The sequence below is a fragment of the Salmo salar genome, chromosome 16 (genome assembly GCF_965601325.2).
Source record: "Salmo salar chromosome 16, fSalSal1, whole genome shotgun sequence".
In the NCBI taxonomy this organism is placed as follows: Eukaryota; Metazoa; Chordata; class Actinopteri; order Salmoniformes; family Salmonidae; genus Salmo; species Salmo salar.
Genome location: NC_138306.1, coordinates 67,822,575 through 67,848,323, shown reverse-complemented (window position 1 = coordinate 67,848,323; position 25,749 = coordinate 67,822,575). Strand labels below are relative to the sequence as shown.

The window sequence follows — 25,749 nt, the reverse complement described above, 5'->3', positions numbered from 1 at the left end:
TTTCAACAACGCATTACATGGCTGAGGTTTTCTCTAGAAGGTTGTAGGAGTGTATTGGACATGCTGTTATACTTGTGTCAAGGCATAAGTAAGTAAAAAATAATAACCATAAGCATACCGAGTTTATATACTGAACACAAATATAAACGCAAAGTGTTGGTCCCATGTTTCATGAGCTGAAATAAAAGACCCCAGAGATTACCAAGACAATCCATCCACCTGACGTGGCATATCAATAAGCTGATTAAACAGCATGATAATTACAAAAGTACACTTTGTGCTGGGGACAATAAAAGGCCACTCTAAAATGTGCAGTTTTGTCACACAACACAATGCCACAGATGTCTCAAGTTGCGGGAGTGTGCAATTGGCATGCTGACTGCAGGAATGTCCACCAGAGCTGTTGTCAGAGAATTGAATGTTAATTTCTCTACCGTAAGCCGCATCCAACGTCTTTTTAGAGATTTTGGCAGTACGTCCAACCGGCCTCACAACCGCAGACCACGTGTAACCACGCCAGCCCAGAACCTCCACATCCTGCTTCTTCACCTGCGGGATCGTCTGAGACCAGCCACCAGGACAGCTGATGAAACTGAGGAGTATTTCTGTCTGTGATAAAGCCCTTTTTGTGGGGAAAAACTCGTTCTTATTGGCTAGGCCTGGCTCCCAAGTGGGTGGGCCTATGCCCTGCCAGGCCCACACATGGCTGTGCCCCTGCCCAGTCATGTGAAGTCTATAGATTAGGGCCTAATTTATTTATTTAAATTGACTGATTGCCTTATATGAACTGTAACTCAGTAAAATCGTTGCATTTATATTTTGGTTCAGCATAGTTACACCTAGAAAAAGAGTGACATCAAATGGATATTGTTACTGTAATATGGTAACTTTCAAATTACCCCTAGATGCAACATTCCCCACTGCCTTTCCTCCATAGCTACCAACCACTGTGTTTCATTGCAGCATGAAATTGGAAATGTGAATATTCCCCTGGGCAGTCTAGCCTGGGTTACTCATGCAGGAAGAGTGTCACTCAGGGGACAAGGACAGCAGTACAGATCTACAAGCCGCTACAGGAAGCACATACTTAACAAACACACTTTGGAAGAGTGGTGTTCTTTGATTTTCAAACATCCTATTTATTTCCCTTATAATGATGTTCCCCAAATTAAATGTAGGCCCAGCAACCGGCTGTCAAGTTCTTTTAGCTGTTCTCTCCTCAAGAGAGTCAGGAACACCGACAAGGCCACAGATGTCAGATACATACAAAGATTCATCCCAATAAACCTCAAACTGCTTAAAGTTAGTGGCAACCATGGTGACACGTTTTTTTACTGTAATAAGCTGCTTCAGAAATCCCCTGTGGTGGCATGGAAGGTGTAACAAGCCCTTACCTCCATCTCTGTTTCTGTCACCTTCAAAGTGCCTGGAACCCTGCAAGGCCTCCTGGGACCTGAAGAGCCAGTGCCGGGAGCTTTGTGAGGTATGATGACTTTTTGACAGCCTCCCATTTCGTTAAGTTAGGGGGGAGGAACGCGCTGAGGAGAGGCTTCATGTTGAGAGGCTAAATTAGTAGAGTTCGGTTCAGATTCTCCTCCATAGGATTTTTTTTTCATCAAACGTAATCAGACACAGACATCTTCTACCTCTGTGCTTCCTCAATTTCCTTACTCAGTCAAACGTAATCAGAAACTGATCTTTTTCCTACAGTTTCTTCAGTTTTTTTTGGTCATGTTATTTTAGTAGTAAAGCATCTGTGCTTTCTAACACTCTAATCTCTCTCTCTCAATCCCCCACCCCAGCGCTCATTTCCCAAGAAGCACTGGGAGTGTGTGACGAGTTGTGAGTTCCTGCGCTCGGTGGTGGCAGTGAAGCAGGGTGACTGCCCTGCCCCTGAAAAGGCCAGCGGATTTGCGGCGGCGTGCGTGGAGGGATGCGAGGAGGACAGAGAGTGCTCTGCCCAGAAGAAGTGCTGTTCCAACGGCTGTGGGCACACCTGCCAACCTCCCAAGAACCTTTACAAAGGTACAGCAACCTCCAGTACACACAGTAGAAACTACAGTATGTACATTTTTTGTTGGTTGGTTACAACCAATATACACTGCTCAAAAAAATAAAGCGAACACTTAAACAACACAATGTAACTCCAAGTCAATCACACTTCTGTGAAATCAAACTGTCCACTTAGGAAGCAGCACTGATTGACAATAAATGGAATAAACAACAGGTGGAAATTATAGGCAATTAGCAAGACACCGCCAATAAAGGAGTGGTTCTGCAGGTGGGGACCACAGACCACTTCTCAGTTCCTATGCTTCCTGGCTGATGTTTTGGTCACTTTTGAATGCTGGCGGTGCTTTCACTCTAGTGGTAGCATGAGACGGAGTCTACAACCCACACAAGTGGCTCAGGTAGTGCATCTCATCCAGGATGGCACATCAATGCGAGCTGTGGCAAGAAGGTTTGCTGTGTCTGTCAGCGTAGTGTCCAGAGCATGGAGGCGCTACCAGGAGACAGGCCAGTACATCAGGAGACGTGGAGGAGGCCGTAGGAGGGCAACAACCCAGCAGCAGGACCGCTACCTCCGCCTTTGTGCAAGGAGGAGCAGGAGAAGCACTTGCCAGAGCCCTGCAAAATGACCTCCAGCAGGCCACAAATGTGCATGTGTCTGCTCAAACGGTCAGAAACAGACTCCATGAGGGTGGTATGAGGGCCCGACGTCCACAGGTGGGGGTTGTGCTTACAGCCCAACACCGTGCAGGATGTTTGGCATTTGCCAGAGAACACCAAGATTGGCAAATTCGCCACTGGCGCCCTGTGCTCTTCACAGATGAAAGCAGGTTCACACTGAGCACGTGACAGACGTGACAGAGTCTGGAGACGCGGTGGAGAACGTTCTGCTGCCTGCAACATCCTCCAGCTTGACCGGTTTGGCGGTGGCTCAGTCATGGTGTGGGGTGGCATTTCTTTGGGGGGCCGCACAGCCGTCCATGTGCTCGCCAGAGGTAGCCTGACTGCCATTGGGTACCGAGATGAGATCCTCAGACCCCTTGTGAGACCATATGCTGGTGCGGTTGGCCCTGGGTTCCTCCTAATGCTAGACCTCATGTGGCTGGAGTGTGTCAGCAGTTCCTGCAAGAGGAAGGCATTGATGCTATGGACTGGTCCGCCCGTTCCCCAGACCTGAATCCAGTTGAGCACATCTGGGACATCATGTCTCGCTCCATCCACCAACGACACGTTGCACCACAGACTGTCCAGGAGTTGGCGGATGCTTTAGTCCAGGTCTGGGAGGAGATCCCTCAGGAGACCATCCACCACCTCATCAGGAGCATGCCCAGGCGTTGTAGGGAGGTCATACAGGCACGTGGAGGCCACACACACTACTGAGCCTCATTTTGACTTGTTTTAAGCACATTACATCAAAGTTGGATCAGCCTTTAGTGTGGTTTTCCACTTTAATTTTGAGTGTGACTCCTAATTCAGACCTCCATGGGTTGATAAATTGGATTTCCATTGATTATTTTTGTGTGATTTTTGTTGTCAGCACATTCAACTATGTAAAGAAAAGTATTTGATAAGATTATTTCTTTCATTCAGATCTAGGATGTGTTGTTTAAGTGTTCCCTTTATTTTTTTGAGCAGTATATTATCTGCAACCAATTTGTGGGCCAATTCAAAGATGAGAGAACATTTTTTAACTTTTGCATAGATAATTTACTGATGTCATGTAAGGTTCGAATCTAACTAGGTGAAAAATCTGTCGCTGTGCCCTTGAGCAAGGCACTTAACCCTAATTGCTCTGGATAAGAACGTCTGCTAAGTGACTAAAATCGAATGATCACATGTGACGTTGAAATGATCCACCTCACCCTTCCAGGAGCCCCTCTGAAGCCCAGGAAGGAGCTGAGTTTTGAGGAGCTGAGGTCTGGTCAGATGGAGGTGAGCTGGTCCACCCGATTCAACGTGTCGGCCGAGCCGGTCATCTACGTGCTCCAGAGGAGGTGGAACTACGGGATCCAACCCAGTGAGGACGCTGCTACACAGTGGGAGGTGGTAGCTCAGGTTAGTCAGCCTTTTTGGGGATGCTTACTTATTGCTACTGTTTTTAGTTGATTATAAAGGGACAAATGAATGTAATCTACTTAGAATTCAAAGTGTGGCAATGTATTGATTGTTCATGAAGTTAAACAACGCTCTGTCTCTGTTTTATGCCTTCTCTCTCTCTCTCACGCTCTCTTGCGCTCTCTCTCTAGACCACGGAGGTGAAAGCGCGGCTGGCTGATATCCGGGCAGGCCGGTGGTACCAGTTCAGAGTGGCAGCAGTGAACGTCCACGGGACCAGAGGGTTCACCACTCCCAGTCGCCACATCCACACCAAGAAAGGTCAGGCAGAGTGTCTGTGTTGTGTGTGTGTGTCTGCTTGCGTGTGTATGTGTGTGAGGCTGACTTAATCACCCTGGGGTGATATTGCACTGACTGTAATGAAGATGAATACAGACTAATTACATTGGCTTTTGGCCATTTCTGAAGTGCTGTATTGTGCTTTAGCCCCGTAGAGCTGTAATACCTTCCAGTCAATATATGAATATCTTTAATAGACAGTTACTAAAGCTTCATGTATTTGGCAGCTGTAATGTCATTAACCTTTTCACTGCAGTGGGCTTAATCAGGGTCACACAGATTCTTAGTAGTCTTAAACAAACCTACTTTGAAACACAAGTATACACCTCACACACATGGTTATGGGCTTAAAAAAAGAATCAACCATGTCAGATATAGAGCTGAACTGTATTACATTTTGAGTTTGCATCCCAATATTACACTTTATATACACATCACAGAAGACTGAAATATAACAAAACGCTTTGACATAGAAACACCGGAAACACTACTGATGTCTACGTCAGACCAATGACACCTGATTGATTAACGATGTCTTCCCCAGACCCCTCCAGCCCCCCTGCCCCATCTGAGCTGAGGATGTCCAACATGACCTTTGGCCCCGGTGGCAGGGCGGTGTCGGTCCGGCTGCGCTGGTCCATCCCCTCAGACTTGGATGTCCCTGTACACCACTACAAGGTGTCCTGGAGCTGGGCCACAGGCAGCACTGGGGCCACAGCACCACTTAAGACCAAGAGGAGGAAGATGGTCAATGGGGTAAGTCATAGAGTAAGTCCCCTACCCTGACATTTTGGGCCCATGGGGTAGGTCAGTCATACCAATAGAAATGGAATGATGTGCTCTGAGGGGCCTTGGCAGTCTAGTCATTCTATTTCTATGGTCATAGCCTCTACACTCTTAGGAAAAAAAGGTGCTATTTAGAAACTAAAAGGCTTCTTCGGCTTTCCCCACAGGATAACCCTTTTGTGGTTCCAGGTAGAACCCTTTCCAAAGTGGGTTCTACATGGAACCAAAAAGGGTTCTCCTATGGGGACAGCCGTAGAACCCTTTTGGAACCCTTTTTCTACTCTGACATGTAGGCACTCATTAACATGGGACATTCCCTGGGACAATGTACAGTGGAAGCCTGTTCTTTCTTTCCTCAAGCCACAACAAATGTAATGGAAGGATAAACAATGGCAGTGTGTGTGGCTTTGATGCCATAAACACTCCAATCGGATGGTGCTTAGTGCTTACACACCAAACCATGCAATTGTATAGTTGTCGCCTCTGGCAAATGTGAATTAATCGCAAATCGATGCTATTAAATAGCCAAAATCTGCATTAGCTCATGTATGTTTTGGAAAATGAACATTTCCGACAAGTTATGCTGTGGTTATTGGACCTACTTTGTACCTTTGTTGTGTGGATGCAGAGGACACAGAACGGTCTTCCTGACCCCATAACCCCTCTGTCCTTTGTGCGTATCCAGGGGCAGAGCTATGTGGAGCTGGAGAGTCTGCGAGTTAACAGAAGTTACAGTGTGGAGCTACAGGCTGTGTCCTATTGGGGACAGACCCCACTGAAAAGTCCCAAAGCCACCCTGCACTTCAACACACGACACAGTACGTCAACAGTCAATGCTTATCAGCTCCCAAATTCTGGGAACATTCTCAGTTCCCAGGTTTTTCTAGAAATCCCAGTTGGAGGATTTACAGAATTTAGCAACTCTATTAAATATTTACCCAGTATATTGAGGTTGGAAGCGTGATACACTACATGACCAAAAGTCTACTTGTCGAACATCTTATTCCAAAGTTGCTAGGGCTGTTACGGTGACCGTATTACCGCAACACCGCCGGTCACGAGTCATGGCGGCAGTCAAATTCCACAAGGCCGTTTATCACGGTAATTAGGCTTCTCCAAGCTCTGATGCTGCTGATGGTCATTAATAGCCTACCAAACTTGCTAACTGCCTGGTACTCATCATCAATGCAATTGTAATCGAAAATCTAATCAAACACTTCATGAGAGCCAATGAGCTCTTATTGCGCAACATTTCAATAGGCTATGCAATTGTGTGAGAAAACAGTGATGGCCTCTACTAAAAAGAGGTGGCGCCCATCAGCTTTTTATAGGCTATGCCTACTATATTTATTTCTCAACTTATTTTAAGCACATTGCTTCTCTTTACAACAGGAGTATAGCCTACCTGGCTGGCATGAAAATGAACCACGGGGAAAAGCGTCCTCCATTCGCTATTTAAGTGCATAGATGACGTATTTTTTTTCCACTGCCCTTGTTTTCGAGACAGGTCCATTTTTTAAATCAAAACAAATTTAACACATATATTATTTAGTATATGTAAAGACAAAATCATTAAATCAAGAATAGTCTGATGGGTGACAATATCACTTGTGAATTATACAATGATGCCCAGCACAAGAAACAATGTCTTTTTTTGCGACTTTTCCTAATCATAGTCACACACCTCATGTAGCCTAGCCCAAAGGCCTGTTTTGATAAAGTTTGTATCACAACTAAAGTGGCCAAATAACTTCTTAAAATGAAGCACATTAATCTGCTTTACAAGGGGTGTAGAGCCTAACTGGCATACTGTACATAAGCAGCGTGTGACTTTCAAGTTCGGCGGAAGATAATTTTCACCATAAAAAGTCACCTTTATAGTAAAAGCATTACATGCATAATCGCATTCGCGGTCATGGCCGCAAAAGGCACGGATTTATTCAGGGAGCATTACGGCCACGCGAAGGGGATGTCGCCGGGAAATTTGAGGCATTGTCAAGTGCTCTTCAAATTCTGAATCAGAGACTGTGTACAGCCTGCGCAAAAAAAACAAGCAGAGCTCAAGCCTTTCACACAACTTAAAAAAATAAATAAATCATTAGTCTCGTCATGCAGCCTTAGAATGTATTAAAAATCAAAAGTTATAGCCCAACGTCTGTATCACAACTAAAGTAACTCTAAATGAAGCATAGGAGGACCTGTTTTGTTGTTAACCGCTCAGCACAGAATAGCCGCATGTGCGCACTCCCTCAAATCGTTTGGAGAAAATATCCTTTCTATTTTATTCAGCTATGTTCAATTGTATTCTTCATACTATTAAATAATATAAAATAATGTCACAGAATTCTAAGGAAATCTTGTCTGCTAAATGAACGAGTGTACTGTAGCCCACAGCCATATGACACACACACACACACACACACACGCACTATACATACACATGGATTTAGTACTGTAGATATGTGGTAGGGGCCTGAGGGCACACAGTGCGTTGTGAAATCTGTGAATGTATTGTAATGTTTTTAAATTGTATAAACTTCCTTAATTTTGCAGGACCCCAGGAAGAGTAGCTGCTGCTTCGGCAGCAGCTAATGAGGAGCCGTAATAAATACAAATATGGCATAGCCAGATCAGGGCCTAACATAAGGACAACTCAGAGTATTCTATTCTGTTCTTCTGAAATAGACTACAGTTTCTTTAGACCTGTATAAAATAAATAATGGCTTTATTGTGATGGTGTAGACTATATTACATGGATTTAGCTGACTTTTTAAAATGTAATGTTCCAAAGGTTTGAATCAGTGGCTTGTAGGCTATTTGTGGAAGCCAGGAGATGCTAAATGTGTTTATGTTAATTATTCGTCAATTACTGTGAGACCAGCAGTTATTTGCTTGACAATCACTGGCTGACAATTTCATGATTGCCACAGTTGAGAAATAAGTAGTTGGTCCCCCCTTCGCTGCTATAACAGCCTCCACTCTTCTGGGAAGGCTTTCCACTAGATGTTGGAACATTGCTGCGGGGACTTGCTTCCATTCAGCCGCAAGAGCATTAGTGAGGTCAGGCACTGATGTTGGGCGATCAGGCCTGGTTCGCAGTTGGGGTTCCAATTCATCCCAAAGGTGTTCGATGGAGTTGCGGTCAGGGCTCTGTGCAGGCCAGTCAAGTTCTTCCACACCAATCTTGACAAATCATTTCTTTTTTTCTTACCCCTTTTTCTCCCCAGTTTCGTGGTATCCAATTGGTAGTCACAGTCTTGTCTCATCGCTGCAACTTCCGTACAGACTCGGGAGAGGCGAATTTCGAGAGCCGTGTGTCCTCTGAAACAGAACCCAACCAAGCCGCACTGCTTCTTGACACAATGCCCACTTAACCCGGAACCAGCCGCACCAAAGTGTCGGAGGAAACACCGTGTCAGCGTGTACTGCCGGCCAAACCCTCCCCTAACCTGGACAACGCTGGGCCAAATGTGTGCTGCCCCATGGGTCTCCCGGTCGCGGCCGGCTGAGCCTGTACTCAAATCCAGAATCTCTAGTGGCACAGCTAGCACTGCAATGCAGTGCCTTAGACCACTGCGCCACTCGGGAGGCCAACAAACCATTTCTGTATGGACCTCGCTTTGTACACGGGGCATTGTCATGCTGAAACAGGAAAAGGTCTTCCCCAAACTGTTGCCACAAAGTTGGACACACATAATTGTCTAGAATGTCATTGTATGCTGTAGCATTAAGATTTCCCTTCACTGGAACTAATGGGCCTAGCCTGAACCATGAAAAATAGCCACAGACCATTATTCCTCGTCCACCAAACTTTACAGTTGGCACTATGCATTGGGGCAGGTCGCATTCTCCCGGCATCGGCCAAACCCAGATTCGTCAGTCGGACTGCCAGATGGTGATTCATCACTCCACAAAACGTATTTCCACTGCTCCAGAGTCCAATGGTGGTGAGCTTTACACCACTCCAGCTTGGCATTGTGCATGGTGATCTTAGGCTTGTATGCGGCTACTCGGCCATGGAAACCCATTTCATGAAGCTCCCGACTAATAGTTATTGTGCTGACGTTGCTTCCAGAAGCAGTTTGGAACTCGGTAGTCAGTGTTGCAACCGAGGGCAGGCAATTTTTACACGCTTCAGCACTCTGCAGTTCCGTTCTGTGAGCTTGTATGGCCTACAACTTTGCGGCTGAGACATTGTTTCTCCTAGACGTTTCCACTTCACAATAACAGCACTTACAGTTGACCGGGGCAGCTCTAGCAGGGTGGAAATTTTACGAACTGACTTGTTGGAAAGGTGGCATCTTATGATGGTGCCACGTTGAAAGTCACAGCTCTTCAGTAAGGCCATTCTACTGCCAATGTTTGTCTATGGAGATTGCATGGCTATGTGATCGATTGTATAAATCTGTCAACAATGGGTGTGGCTGAAATAGCCAAATCCACTCATTTGAAGGGGTGTCCACATACTTTTGTATATATAGTGTGTGCATTGCCCTCTGTTCATGTCCCTGCTTATAATTATCTGGATTGACAGAAAAGGCTGCTTGAGGATCTTTTTTACTGAAGAATGTGTTTGTTTCCTGTAATTGTGTTTTGCTTTTCGTGTATTGATGTGTGTATACAGGGCGATCTGTGTAAAAAAGGGAAATGTAGTGTATGTTTGCATCTGGTCTAACATCGCTTTGTTCCCATTTTCATTGTTCCACAATCAGGGCAGGAGCAGACGTCTGGCACCCACCCGGTCCCCGTCCCCGAGGGCCTTATCCCTGATGTGTTGGATGTGGGCACCCCCTTCTACCAGGACGGCCAGCTGCAGGTCCGTGTCTACTGGCAGAGGAGCACAGGTATGCAGGGGGAAACCCAGACACAGCCACACGCATGAATGAACGCACACATAGGAGCACACACACACACACACACACACACGCAAGACTGGTTGCACACACACACACACACACACACACACACACACACACACACACAAAGGCACGCATGTGTGCATGCACGCACCATTGTGCACACACACACATCCACACACACACATTTGATTTGCCCTTCGACAAGAATAGCAGTGTTGCTGAGGAAATAATCCTCTAACCACCACCTCCCTATCGTTGTGTAAACAGAGATTATCGTAAATGTACAGGCTGCTTGCTGGTAATTAAACACAAAACAAAAGGCTGTTTTCTTACAAGCTGATAAGATGCACAGAAGTACATCCTGAATCCTGTTCATGCAGGAACATGAGCACAGTAAGCTAGCATCGCTACCAAGGGCTCCCCACGGCGCACACACTGGGCTCCCCACGGCGCACATTTTGCGTCAAATAATCTGTTCTGTCTGAACAAGTTGAGCTTTATAGAAGTGAACTATTGACTCTTATTTTGAAAGGCCAATGTGTGCTTTGTCACCAATGTTATGCGATTGATTGATGAATGATTATTGATTGACACTACTTTCCATCTCTCTCAGATCCCACTGTAGTTCGGTATCGTGTCCAGTGGGTACCAGAGTACTGTGGACACAACCAGACCAAAGGAGTGGACAAGATTATCACACGGGTAACCAGTTTCATTCAGTCATACAACCGATTTATGGTGCAACTTCAAGTAAGACAAAGGGTATCTATCTCTATTGGAGTTACAGTATAGGCTGCTCTCATCATATCTGTGTCCACTGTCTTTAACCTCTTATAGGAGGGCTTTGCCAGCCTCCACGGCCTGCTCTTCTCCTGTAAGTACAGAGTGAACCTCCAGCCACTGGCTACTAAGGGACGTGCCCAGGCAGAAACCACCTTCTTCTTCACCCCCTCCTGTGCCACCATCAGGGCCAAGAGCCCCAAACACATAGCCTGTCCCGGCCAGGAAGGTGAGACACCACTGATCACCCAAAGAGGACTTTAATCATTTTGTCGTTGACCTATTGACCCTTCAATTCACATGTCTATTGGTGTACCTCTCTATGTTTGAGATCAACTACATTGAAGTCGGACTGTGCAGAATCACTGATCTACATATCACCTTGCATCCTAAATAACTAGTCAGTATGTGATCAAGATTTGAAATTCTGCACGTCTCTTTGCTCAAACTGATCCCCTCAAACACTCTGTATGTTTGTCCCATAGGAGCTCCTCCTCCTCCTCCCAAGGTGCTGTCCAAGGCAGAGAACCTGACCGCCTCCTTCATGGCCCACAAGGGTAACGTCACAGCTGTGTTTACATGGGAGGTGTCTACGCCACTCCCACCCCAACAGCTCCATGGGTTCCAGGTCACATGGGCGGAAGTGACCTCAGCCAGTCGCCATAACAACCTTCCCAACAGCCTAATCTCACAGTCCCAGATACTACCACCAGTAAGTCCATCAGTATAAACCCAAATAGTGCTGTCCCACTGGGCACAGATGTAAATTCAGCGTCTTTGCCACATAATAATTTCATTGAAATGACGTGGAAACAACGTCGATTCTACCAATGTCTCCCCAGTGGGGTGCCACCATAACTGGAAACCCATATCAACTCAATGAATTAGCCCACCTTTATGCAACAAATCTGACCATTTGTCTCAGTAAATCAAAATCCCTGCAATAACCAACAAATGTCAAAGTAATCCATCTTCATTTTCACAAATTCCCATGATTTGTTACGGTTTAAATAAGTCGCGTCACGGCAAAGGGTGGATGTGTAGTAGAGTAAGGTGACCAACATCCATATAGGAAAAAGCCAACCAGCTCCCCCTTTTCACAGTTAATGAGCCCATGTCTTGCTGTCTTCCCTCTTCTCTCAGGAGCGTAATGTCCTGGTAGTGACAGGTCTGCAGCTAGCCACCCCCTACAGGCTGGAGATCCAGGTGATTGGAGCAGGAGGAGAGGGTCCTGCCACCATCAAGACTTTTTGCACTCCCACCACCTCACCAGTCCAGCAGCACAGTAAGATCATTGATTGGATTATCTTGCTCTTTTCCAGATGTTAAGAGATTTACAATGAGAATACGCACATGCATAACCACTGATAACTGTTCTCTTAAATATGGCCAGTTTGATAGGTGATAGAAAATGTAATGTAAAAAAAATGGGTGATGTTGCAGTCTGACTACGGTTGCAAAGGGAGAGCATATTACTGGAAACTTTCAAAGTCTACCAGTAAACTACCATAATTTTGGTAACTTTCAAGGAACGTATGGAATTTTACAAGATGACATCTAGTTGCCTTTTTGGGTGCCGCCGACTATCACAGGTGTCTGTAATTATCTCTGGCCCTCTGTGTGGCCTCATGTAAAATATATTACAAAAAATCCAATAAGATGATTTTAAAATATAAAGACAAAGCTATAAAACATTATTCTAAATATAAACCAACTTAGTAAATGTATGTGTTTAATATGAGGATTTCAGCATGAAATATTTTTTACACACTTATTTAATTGACTATATCAATATGTTTTTGTTGTAAATGTTTTGAGTACAAACTGGTTGTAGTTGTGAAAAAAGACAATAGTTGGAAGAGTTCCTGAGTTAATTGAAAATAATGTCATTGTTGATTAGATGCTTTTTTTTCTCAATAATGATGCTATTTTATCTTGAACCATGTGGCCTATCCACTAGAAACTCATGGACAATATGGACACAGATATAATAAATGTATACTTTATATATGAATAAAAATGTTTGTTATTCAAGTATAAATCACCAAAGTTGCCATAGATTACCTGTTAATTACCATTATTACTGAAGAATCAGGTAAATTACCGGTAGCTTTGCAACCCTAACTCTGACCGTATCGTTGACTTGTTTGGCCTATCTCAGGACCTAGACTCCGGAACCATCACCAGCACCAGCCCAACATGGAGAGGCACTGACCAGAGCTGACCAGACTGTACAGAACTAACCTCCCAGACTCAGGACACTGGAGAACAGCCACCAACAGAAGAGAGAAGGGTCCTCTTTCAGACACTACTCAGTCATGCCTCTACTGCTGTATCCACACTCTACCAATCAAAGAAATTGCTAACAAGTAGCCCACCGATAAACAGTTCACCCAACCCTTCAATGAGGGAATGCTTCTGAATTTTGCATGTGGATGTGAGTCGTTATACAGTAGATTAAGATTCCTTAGAGACCTTGGCTTTGCATGTAAAATCCTAGTGTTTCTGGCATGAAATTATTTGTACTACCTCCCTCTCTCCGACAAATAGACAATGACTTGTCACTGTTAATTAATACTTTTTTAAAATATAAAAGTGATATTATTTTACGTTTTAATAGGCTGAAGATGTCATTTTGTGCCCCAACTCATGTACTGTAAATGCTGTACATAGTTTGTCTATAATTTATTTATGTCACAGTGGTTTATTTGTATGTATTACTGTACACAGTTGTCTTTGTGTTACATTTGACTGTGTATGTTCTTTCCAGTTCACCCTTTTGTAAACTGACATACCCTGTATAGAGATGTATAAGTAAATTCCATGTCAAAAGTGTCGTGTCTGTGCATATTTTATACTGTATGGTTCAAAAGGCCATAGTTATAAACCAGAGAAAATGAACGACCATTGTGTTTCTATTGACATGATAGCTTGTTTGGTGTGCAAACAAAAGGTTAGCTAGTGAAACATTGGGGACGTGTGGAAATACAAACACACACACCACCCGGCAACGCAGTCTGTCAGCGTTCTATACCCATGGTGCATGGCGTCACACTTATTCCCATTCAACCAGGTCGCTGTGTTTCTGCCTGTCTAACTACTGTATGTGTGCACATGCGTCTGAATATGACTGCTATGGTATCTATCTCTTATTTATATATATTTTACATCTTTGGGGTCCTTTAACTTTTTAGTTTTAGCCTATAAGGGAGTTGTTGGTTCAAGCATTGAAGCCATCCTTACTGCTCTATGTTAATGGTGATTTAATTTGCTATCTATAATTTTAATTCTATCTTTAATTTGCTATCATCCACAGTTTTTATGCGAGTGAAGTCATGACAGCTGTGATGGAAGCAGAAATTTTCTGTAAAATTGTATAAATGCCAACAGATCATTTATTCGTTCGACATGGTGGAATCTTTTTGTTTCAGTCAAATGTATTATACGACAAATGGTGGCGGAAATGCCTTTAATACGCAATTATTGATATAATAGCCATCATATGGAAGTAAACTTGTGGTCCTGCCACTACAATTCAGGAAACCTGGCAGTTTAAATTGGGCTAATGATTAAATAATGATGAACTTCACAGGGTGGTGAAAATGCATTGTATGAGCTTGATGCTCCTTTCCAATAAATGTCGAGGGTCTTATTCTGGTGACATGATGATCGACGCTTGACAACCGTTTTGACAAATAAAAACATTCTCGCTCTTATCCATAATCTCTTCATGTAGACTAGCCTACCTGCAGGGCCTACTCGCACTCTATCTGCGAGCTGTTGGCTACATTGCATGTGCTAAAACCAGAGTAGGCACATTTGCTATTTACAATGTCAGTGATAAAAACTATCCATAGAGTTGAAATTCAATGGAAACACATTGAACACTAGATTTATATTCGGTACATGAAAACTTCAGCTAAGAAGTATATTTTGTGTGCACTGTCATCACGCACTGTTTGTTTTGTATCTGCAATAAGTCAGTTTGATGGAAACAATGATGGAGAAAAAAATAGAAAAAAAATATTTTCTTTATGCAGATGTGAGAATATTCATATTAAAATCTGTCTCCAATTGGATGTAAACCTAGTTTATGGCAGGCAGTGGAGGCTCCTCAGAGGAGGAAGGGGAGGACCATCCTCCTCGGTGAATAAATAAATTTAAAAACAAAGTTATAATTTTTCGATAAAACTATACTAAATATATTCATGTCCCCAAATAATTGATTAAAACATACTGTTTTGCAATGAAGGTCTACAGTAGCCTAAACAGCACTCTGTAGGGTAGCACCATTGTGTAGCCGGAGGAAAGCTAGCTTCCGTCCTCCTCTTGGTACATTGACTTCAATACAAAACCTAGGAGGCTCTTGGTCCTCACCCCCTTCCATAGACTTACACAGTAATTATGACAACTTCCGGGGAATGTCCTCCAACCCATCAAAGCTCTTGGAGCATGAACTGACATGTTGTCCACCCTATCAAAGGATCAGAGGATGAATCTAGTAGTGAAAGCATAAGCTACAGCTAGCTAGCACTGCAGTGCATAACATTTGGTGAGTAGTTGACTCAAAGAGAGAGAAAGACAATAGCTTAACAGTTTTCAACAAATTCAATAAAGGAGAAGCAAGAGAGAGTGGGAGAGAGATTTAATCATTATTTTTTTCACTTTCAGTTTCACTTAGCTAGCAAATGCACATGGCTAGTTAAGCTTACTCAAACAACCGGCTCAAACAGAGGGATACTATGTTAGCTAGCTGGCTATGACTATTCAACACAACACTGGAATTCTTCCAAGTGAAGGTAAGCTTTTAGTTTTATTAATTTATTGCCATGGGGCCCGCTGGTGTAACTGCTAAACTGCTTACTGACTGTACACTGCATGATTGTAGCGGGTTTACTAACACATTAGTTCTGTTAGTTATGTTGACTAGGACGTTACTTCAGCTAATATGGGGACAAAGATGTAGGCTGTGTGAAGCGGTTTTGATATGATTTGGTTGGAAATGTTTTTTTTTGCATGGTCACATACAGCTGATGTGTTCTGCATTGAAGTCCACAAACAAAGGGAAAAGGTGAGAGGAAGAGAGTGCATAGATGCGAGAAGGAATACAACGTGGCTGCTATGAAAGTGAACTGTGTTTACGTGTGATCAGGGTTGTATTGATTCCACTGATTCTGTTGAAAAACCTTTCTTAAACAGAAACAAACAAAACAGCGATGAAAATAGCTGAATTTGTCCAATAGAAACTCTCGTTTGCAACTGTTGGACTGATGATTACACCCTTGATAAGCTAGATGCAGGCAAGAGTGTGCAAGGCGGTATTGAACGTGTCACTGTCTGTCAATGTGTCACTGTCTGTCACCTTTTCTCTCAACCTTTGCGCACCTACGTTGTAAGCTTTCATTCATAGGCTAGGTTATAGCAACCTCATGATGGGTATTGGGAAAATTTTAGTATCATGTAGTAGCCTAAACCTATTGATGTTACATTGAACTGGGTGAATGGAATATGAATGACAGTCATCCAATATGCTGTAATAGAAACAAGGCCTCCGTCATCGTAAGCGGCACTGACCGCCACTGATGGCAGGTAATGCTGTAAAACACTTGAACAGTAAATGGCTGAATGCTCTAGTGTACACTGTACTGGGAGTCCTGAAAGGCCTTGCTGCGAACATAACCACATCTATCCAGCTCCATCCTGGTTCGGGATTTATGACTGTTTGATGAGTATGGGCCCTCATGTTTATGACCTTCCCTAGGGAGAGAGGGGGAGAGAGAGAGAGAGAGAGAGAGAGAGAGAGAGAGAGAGAGAGAGAGAGAGGAGAGAGAGAGAGAGAAAGGAGGTAGACAAATAGAGGGAGAGATGGAGGAAGGAGGATGAAGGAAAAAGGGAGAATACATGGGATATATATCAAAACAGTTTAGAAGGCATGGTTCAAGTATATAAATATATTTCACATATTTAATTGACTGTTTTAGCACCTAGCAACAAACGTCAATATCCTAGCAACTAATTAACTTCAAAATATACAGTACCAGTCAAAAGTTTGTACACACCTACTCATTCAAGGGTTTTTCTTTCTTTTTTACTATTTTCTACAGTGTAGAATAATAGGGAAGACATCAAAACGATGAAATAATACATATGGAATCATGTAGTAACCAAAAACATGTTAAACAAATCAAAATTTATTTTTGATATTTATGTTCTTCAAAGTAGCCAACCTTTCCCTTGATGACAGCTTTGCACAATCTTGGCGTTCTCTCAACCAGCTTCATGAGGAATGCATTTCTAATAGTCAAGAAGGAGTTCCCACATATGCTGAGCACTTGTTGGCTGATTTCTCTTCACTCTGCGGTCCAACTCATCCCAAACCATCTCAATTGGGTTGTGGTCAGGTGATTGAGGATGCCAGGTCATCTGATGCATCCCTCTCCTTCTTGGTCAAATAGCCCTTACACAGCCTGGAGGTGTGTTTTGGGTCATTGTCCTGTTGAAAAACAAATGATAGTCCCACTAAGCACAAACCAGATGGGATGGCATATTGCTGCAGAATGCTGTGGTAGCCATGCTGGTTAAGTGTGCCTTGAATTCTAAATCAATCACAGACAGTGTCACCAGCAAAGCACCCCCACACCATCACACCTCCTCCTCCATGCTTCATGTTGGGAACCACACATGCGGAGATCATCCGTTCACCTACTATGCATTTCACAAAGACACGGCGGTTGGAACCAAACATCTCAAATTTTGATTCATCAGACCAAAGGACAGATTTCCACCAGTCTAATGTCTGTTGCTCATGTTTAGTGGCCCAAGCAAGTCTTTTCTTCTTATTGGTGTCCTTTGGTAGGGGTTTCTTTGAAGCAATTCAACCATGAAGGCCTGATAGACGCAGTCTCCTCTGAACAGCTGATGTTGAGATGTGTCTGTTACTTGAACTCTGGGAAGCATTTATTTGGGCTGCAATTTCTGAGGCTGGTAACTCTAATGAATGTATCCTCTACGGCAGAGGTAACGTCCTTTCCTGTGGCCGTCCTCATGAGAGCCAGGTTCATCATAGCGCTTGATGGTTTTTGCGACTGCACTTGAAGAAACTTTCAAAGTTCTTGAAATTTTCCGCATTGACTGACCTTCATGTCTTAAAGTATTGATGGACTGTCGTTTCTCTTTGCTTATTTGAGCTGTTGTTGCCATAATATGGACTTGGTTTTTTATCAAATAGTATTATCTTCTGTATACCAACCCTACCTTGTCACAACACAACTGATTGCCTCAAACTGATATAGGAATTTATATGATTTATAATGACTAAAGTATTCTGCCCTGAAACGTATGATGAATTAGAATTATAAGACTGTAATTCTCTAATGTGTGTGCATAGGACAAGTTAAGACTTTACTATTTAGCAATGTAAGTGAGACATTTAAGGAGAAGAGGAACTGTAGACAGACAACTTGTGACATGCAACTGTGAAACTGATAACAGGAAGAAGGTCTCCCCACCCAGGGAGAGGAGAAACCGTTAGGCTTGCAGTAGATTATGAAACATATCGAAGCAATGTATTTGTTGGAAAATTCTTGTAAATAGCATTGACAGTGTTAGAGAAGAGGAGGGGCATTTATAAGGGGTATGGTATGACCAAATGTGAGGTATAAAAGGTTATGTGCATAGTATGATTTTCAGAACGTTCTCTGAATAAATGTCTGACCTATTGCAGACTGGGACTTTGTCTAATTCTTCATTAACCGGGGATTTACAACCCCTGGGAATTATTCAAAGCTTAAGTGATAGTTGAGTTCACAACATTGGGATGAAAATTCTCGTGACACAAACGCATTAAGAATGAAAGATATTCCGACAAATGAACTTTTAACAAGGCATACCTGTTAATTGAAATGCATTCCAGGTGACTACCTCATGAAAGCTGGTTGAGAGAATGCCAAGAGTGTGCAAAGCTGTCATCAAGTGAAAGAGTAGCTACTTTGAAGAATCTCAAAAATAAAATATATTTTTATTTGTTTAACACTTTTTTGGTTACTACACGATTCCATGTGTGTTATTTCATAGTTCTGATGTCTTCACTACTATTCTACAATGTCGAAAATAGTAAAAATAAAGAAAAACCCTGGAATTAGTAGATATGTCCAAACTTTTGACTGGTACTGTACGTTTTACGGACACAATCTATTTTACAATAGTTACATTTTGTTTGTTTTTAGTCCTGTCCTTCCGCTACCCTCAACCCCTCCCAACTATCTCTTAGCACTATCCATATTGGATTTCTATTTTCCATATATATATTTTACTGTGCTGTGATTCTTCACAAAAGTTCTGAACATTTTTGTTCTTATAGTTTCTACAGAAATTAAATTCAATATTTGGTTTTTTTCTAAAAGTATTATTATATTATTGATCGATTGACTATGACTTTTCAAACCACCCAGTTTTGCTATCTGCGGCATTAGCTCCAGATAAATGTTGCAATTCTTCCGCCATTCCTTGACCTGTGACCAAAAACAAGCTACATATGGACAGTACCAAATTGAATGATCAAGGTTGTATCCCCCATATACAGTGCCTTCAGAAGGTATTCACACCCCTTGATTTTTTCCCACATTTTGTTAGGTTACAGCCTTATTCTAAAATTGATAACATAGTTTTTTTTTCCATCATCAATCTACACACAATACCCCATAATGACAATGCAAAAACTGTACTCAGACCCTTTACTCAGTATTTTGTTGAATCACCTTTGGCAGCAATTACAGCCTTGAATCTTTTTGGGTATGACTCTACAAGCTTGGCACACCTGTATTTGGGGAGTTTCTCCCATTCTTCTCTGCAGATCCTCTCAAGCTCTGTCAGGTTGGATCGGGAGTGTTGCTGCACAGCTATTTTCAGGTCTCTCCAGAGATGTTCGATCGGGTTCAAATCCGGGTTCTGGCTGGGCCACTCAAGGACCTTCAGAGACTTGTCCCGAAGCCACACCTGCATTGTCTTGGCTGTGTGCTTAGGGTCCTTGTCCTGTTGGAAGGTGAACCTTCACCCCAGTCTGAGGTCCTGAGCGTTCTGGAGCAGGTTTTCATCAAGGATCTCTCTGAACTTTGCTCTGTTCATCTTTGCCTTGATCCTGACTAGTCTCCCAGTCCCTGCCGCTGAAAAACACCTCCACAGCATGCTGCTGCCACCACCATGCTTCACTGTAGGGATGGTGCCAGGTTTCCTCCAGAGATGATGCTTGGCACTCAGGCCAAAGAGTTTCATCAGACCAGAGAATCTTGTTTCTCATGGTCTGAGAGTCTTTAGGTGTAATTTGGCAAACTCCAAGCGAGCTGTCATGTGGCGTCCGTCTGGCCACTCTACCATAAAGTCCTGATTGGTGGAGTGCTGCAGAGATGGTTGTCCCTCTGGAAGTTTCTCCCATTTCCACAGCGGAACTCTAGAGCTCTGTCAGAGTGACCATCGGGTTCTTGGTCACCTCCCTGAGCAAGGCCCTTCTCCCCCAATTGCTCAGTTTGGCCGGGCGGCCAGCTCTAGGAAGAGTTTTGGTGGTTCCAAACTTCTTCCATTTAAGAATGATGGAGGCCACTGTGTCCTGGGGACCTTCAATGCTGCAGACATTTTTTGCTACCCTTCTCTAGATCTGTGCCACGACACAATCCTATCTCGGAGCTCTACAGACAATTACTTCGACCTCATGGCTTTTTTTCTCTGACATGCACTGTCAACTGTGGGTCCTTATATAGACAGCTGGGTGCCTTTCCAAATCATGTCCAATCAATTGAATTTACCACAGGTGGACTCCAATCAAGTTGTAGAAACATCTCAAGGATGATAAAATCAAATCAAATGTATGTATATAGCCCTTCTTACATCAGCTGATATCTCAAAGTGCTGTACAGAAACCCAGCCTAAAACCCCAAACAGCAAGCAATGCAGGTGTAGAAGCACGGTGGCTAGGAAAAACTCCCTAGAAAGGCCAAAACCTAGGAAGAAACCTAGAGAGGAACCAGGCTATGAGGGGTGGCCAGTCCTCTTCTGGCTGTGCCGGGTGGAGATTATAACAGCACATGGCCTAGATGTTCAAATGTTCATAAATGACCAGCATGGTCAAATAATAATAATCATAGTAGTTGTCGAGGGTGCAACAAGTCAGTAACACAAGAGTAAGTGTCAGTTGGCTTTTTCATAGCCGATCTTTGAGAGTATCTCTACCGCTCCTGCTGTCTCTAGAGAGTTGAAAACAGCAGGTCTGGGACAGGTAGCACGTCCGGTGAATAGGTCAGGGTTCCAGCAGGTCTGGGACAGCAGGTCTGGGACAGGTAGCATGTCCGGTGAACAGGTCAGGGTTCCATAGCTGCAGGCAGAACAGTTGGAACTGGAGCAGCAGCACGGCCAGGTGAACTGGGGACAGCAAGGAGTCATCAAGCCAGGTAGTCCTGAGGCATGGTCCTAGGGCTCAGGTCCTCCGAGAGAGAGAAAGAAAGAAAGAGAAAGAGAGAATTAGAGAGAGCATATTTAAATTCACACAGGACACCGGAAAAGACAAGAGAAATACTCCAGATGTGACAGACTGACCCTAGCCCCCCGACACATAAACTACTGCAGCATAAGTACTGGAGGCTGAGACAGGAGGGGTCAGGAGACACTGTGGCCCCATCCGATGATACCCCCGGACAGTGCCAAACAGGAAGGATATAACCCCACCCATTTTGCCAAAGCACAGCCTCCACACCACTAGAGGGATGTCTCCAACCACCAACTTACCGTCCTAAGACAAGGCCGAGTATAGCCCACAAAGATCTCCGCCACGGCACAGCCCAAGGAGGGGCGCCAACCCAGACAGGAAGACCACGTCAGTGACTCAACCCACTCAAGTGACGCACCCCTCCCAGGGACGGCATGGAAGAACACCAGTAAGCCAGTGACTCAGCCCCCGTAATAGGGGTAGAGGCAGAGAATCCCAGTGGAAAGAGGGGAAACCGGCCAGGCAGAGACAGCAAGGGCGGTTCGTTGCTCCAGCCTTTCCGTTCACCTTCACACCCCTGGGCCAGACTACACTTAATCATAGGACCTACTGAAGAGATGTGTCTTCAGTAAAGACATAAAGGTTGAGACTGAGTCTGCGTCTCTCACATGGGTAGGCAGACTATTCCATAAAAATGATCAATGGAAACAGGAGTCTCATAGCAAAGGATCTGATTACTTATGTAAATTAAAAATTCTAAAAAACTGTTTTAGCTTTGTCATTATTGGGTATTGTGTGTAGTTTGCTGATGATTTTTTTTGTTACATTTAATGCATTTTAGAATACGGCTGTAATGTAACAAAATGTGGAAAAAGTCAATGGGTCTGAATACTTTACGAAGGCACTGTATATAACATTCTATTGGTTGCAAGAATTTTGTATAATAATTTAAATTGGGAAATTCTAAGTTTTGAATCTGACATTGTTTTGCATATCAATTCACAAACCATGTGCCATGGAATCGGTACATCGAAAATCTCATCCCAACGACTTTGCAATCTATAGGGCACAGCTGTCATTTTTTTGGTCCTTAAATGAAACTGGTATATATTTTTATTTAAACCAATTTTGGTCTTTAATGCAGGGCTGACAGACAAGTTCCTTACTTTTCCCCCTTCCACTTGCCTCTTCCATTTTTGCGGTAACGCTGCAATTAGTTGGTTGTAATTTTGGGTAGAGCAGACATTTTCATATATTTTTGTTAGCTGCATGTGTGACATAACTCCACCAGTCCTATTTATGGTCAAATTTACAAAGAGTATACTTTTTTTTTTTTTTATGTATAGAAAAATTATGTTTTTTTTTTTACAATTAGTATATTTGAGTTTAACCACAGTATTTATTGTATTATTTGTTCTGTCGTTTCTGGTGGATTAAACTGAAATTGCAACCAACTTTCTATGGCTTGTTTTAAAAGTAGTGATATTTTGGAGATTATTTTGTTTTCAAATAACTGAAAGTGAGAGGTTGCAATTTGAATAAAGGGAAAAAAGCCATTCTTGAACATGGTGTGAGACATTTTTACTAATTTGCTAGCGAACCAGTTTGGATATTAATATTACTTTTGTTTGACTGATGCCTTTAGTGAGAGGTCTAATGCTTAAATATTTGATCATTTCTGCCGTCTGAATTCATATTCATTATATAAATAGGCCCTTTTAATTTTGTCTGGCTTGCCGTTCCAAGTCAAATGGAATATCTTTTGCTTATATAATTTAAAAAACAGTTCGCTAGGTGTAGGCAAGACCATAAGCAGATAGGTAAACTGGAATATAACTAAGGAGTTATTCAGAATGATTTTTCCACAAATAGACAGGTATTTTCCTTTCCATAGTAGCAAGATCATTTCTTTCTTTTGGGATATGTATACCGAGTATGTCCACAGTATGTCCACCCGTCAGACCATTTTATTGGTAAACTACATTGTAATGTAAAAGTTGTATTTTTTTGTGATTAAATACTTAATATAGTACACATTTTTTGGATTTAATCCAGAGAGGTTAGAAAAAGTATCTAGTTCCTCCCTCATCTTAAATGGCACCAATCGCCACTGAGTGGGGTTTAAAATGAAGGTTTCAGCATGAAATATCCTTTATATATATATATATATATTTTTTTTTTACACACTTTAATTTATTTGAATATGTCAATATGTCTATATTGTAAATGTTTTGCCACCAAACTGGTGGCTGTAGTGAAAAAGTCATTAGTTGGAAGAGTAACAGAGTTAATTGAAAATAATACCATTGTTGATTAGATCCTTTTTTCATTAATTAGGCTATTTTCGCTTGGAACTATTTGATCTATCTACTAGAAATTCATTGACAATATGGATACAAATATAAAAAAATATATACTTTATATATGAATATTTTTTTTTAAGTATAAATGACCAAAGTTACCACACATTGCCATAGATTACCTGGTAATTACCATTATTACCTAAGATGCCGTAATTTTGGTAAATTACTAGTAGGTTTGCAATACTAACCCTGACCTTACTGTTGACTTGTTTGGCCTATCTCAATGTGACCATTCAGGACCTAGACTCCGGACCCATCACCAGCACCAGCCCAACATGGAGAGGCACTGACCAGAGCTGACCAGACTGTACAGAACTAACCTCCCAGACTCAGGACACTGGAGAACAGCCACCAACAGAAGAGAGAAGGGTCCTCTTTCAGACACTACTCAGTCATGCCTCTACTGCTGTATCCACACTCTACCAATCAAAGAAATTGCTAACAAGTAGCCCACCGATAAACAGTTCACTCAACCCTTCAATGAGGGAATGCTTCTGAATTTTGCATGTGGATGTGAGTCATTAAACAGCAGATTAAGATTCCTTAGAGACCTTGGCTTTGCATGTAAAATCCTAGTGTTTCTGGCATGAAATTATTTGTATTACTATCTCCCTTTCTCCGACAAATAGACAATGACTTGTAAGTGTTAATTAATAAAACATTTCAATAAAAAAGTGATATTACTTTACGTTTTAATAGGCTGAAGATATTGTGTCCCAACTCCCATGTACTGTAAATGCTGTACATACATTTTGTCAACAATTTATGTCTACAGTGGTTTATTTGCATGTATTGCTGTGTTTGTTCGTTTCAATTCACCCTTTAGAAAACTGACATACTCTGTATAGAGATGTTTTGAGTAAAAATAAATTCCATGTCAAAAAGCGTCCTGTCTGTGCATAATGTATCTTACACTGTATGGTTCAAAAGTCCATAGTTATAAACCAGAGAAAATGAACGACCATTGTGTTTCTATTGACATGATAGCTTGTTTGGTGTGCAAACAAAGGGTTAGCTAGTGAAACATTGGTCTCGTGGGGACGTGTGGAAATACAAACACACACACCACCCGGCAACGCAGTCTGTCAGCGTTCTATACCCATGGTGCATGGCGTCACACTTATTCCCATTCAACCCAGCCAACTGGTCTCTGTGTTTCTGCCTGTCTAAATACAGAATGTGTGCACATGCATCTGAATATGACTCTGCTATGGTCTCTTTCGCTCTATCCCTCTCTATTTTACGTCTTTGGGGTCCTTTACCTTTTTATTTTTATCCTATGAGGGAGTTGTTGGTTCACACATTGAAGAAAGCCATCCTTGCAGCTCTTTATGCTAATGCGATATAATTTTCTGTCTATGGCATGTAACGGTGTAAAACACTTGTATGAACAGTAAACAGCTGAATGCTCTGGTAAACACTGTACTGGGAGTCTATTTAGTATAAGGAATGAATGGCCTTGCTGTGAACATAACCAACTCTATCCAGCTCCATCCTGGCTCAGAATTAATGACTGTGTTTTAAGACCGTGGTCCCTCTATGCCCTAAACACATTTATGACCTTCCCTAGAGAGACAGAGTGAGAGCAAGAGAGATAAGGCAGAAACATAGAGGGAGAGATGGCAAACGAGAGGAGGAAGGAAGGAAGGAAGGAAGGAAGGAAGGAAGGAAGGAAGGAAGGAAGGAAAGAAAGAAAGAAAGAAAGAAAGAAAGAAAGAAAGAAAGAAAGAAAGAAAGAAAGAAAGAAAGAAAGAAAGAAAGAAAAAGGGAAAACATGGGATGTACAATTGAAGTCGGATGTTTACATACACCTTAGCCAAATACATTTAAAATCAGTTTTTCACAATTCCTGACATTTAATCCTAGTAAAAATTCCACAAGCTTCCCACTTGGCCCATTCCTCCTAACAGAGCTGGTGTAACTGAGTCAGGTTTGTAGGCCTCCTTGCTCGCACATGCTTTTTCAGTTCTGCCCACAAATTTTCCATAGGATTGAGGTCAGAGCTTTGTGATGGCCACTCCAATACCTTCACTTTGTTATACTTAAGCCATTTTTCCACAACTTTGGAAGTATGCTTGGGGTC

General features: G+C 42.6%; 1 protein-coding gene across 2 annotated transcripts in view; it reads left to right on the top strand.

Annotated features, from left to right (window-relative positions):
• LOC106574267 (anosmin-1) overlaps positions 1 to 24,442 on the top strand; it is a 32,004-nt gene extending 7,562 nt beyond the window's left edge. The window contains exons 3-14 of one of the 2 annotated variants that reach the window (XM_014150050.3): positions 1,424 to 1,483; positions 1,803 to 2,025; positions 3,881 to 4,065; positions 4,257 to 4,386; positions 4,949 to 5,160; positions 5,876 to 6,008; positions 9,903 to 10,034; positions 10,663 to 10,751; positions 10,887 to 11,058; positions 11,315 to 11,541; positions 11,973 to 12,114; positions 23,904 to 24,442. In XM_014150050.3, the coding sequence (XP_014005525.2) occupies positions 1,424 to 1,483; positions 1,803 to 2,025; positions 3,881 to 4,065; positions 4,257 to 4,386; positions 4,949 to 5,160; positions 5,876 to 6,008; positions 9,903 to 10,034; positions 10,663 to 10,751; positions 10,887 to 11,058; positions 11,315 to 11,541; positions 11,973 to 12,114; positions 23,904 to 23,956 (1,758 nt within the window). In that variant the 3' untranslated portion in view covers positions 23,957 to 24,442. Of the gene's footprint in view, positions 1 to 1,423; positions 1,484 to 1,802; positions 2,026 to 3,880; positions 4,066 to 4,256; positions 4,387 to 4,948; positions 5,161 to 5,875; positions 6,009 to 9,902; positions 10,035 to 10,662; positions 10,752 to 10,886; positions 11,059 to 11,314; positions 11,542 to 11,972; positions 12,115 to 12,990; positions 13,662 to 23,903 lie in introns of those variants that run through there. The other variant, XM_014150052.3, reaches the window with a different exon arrangement.
• Positions 24,443 to 25,749: the final 1,307 nt, after the last annotated feature.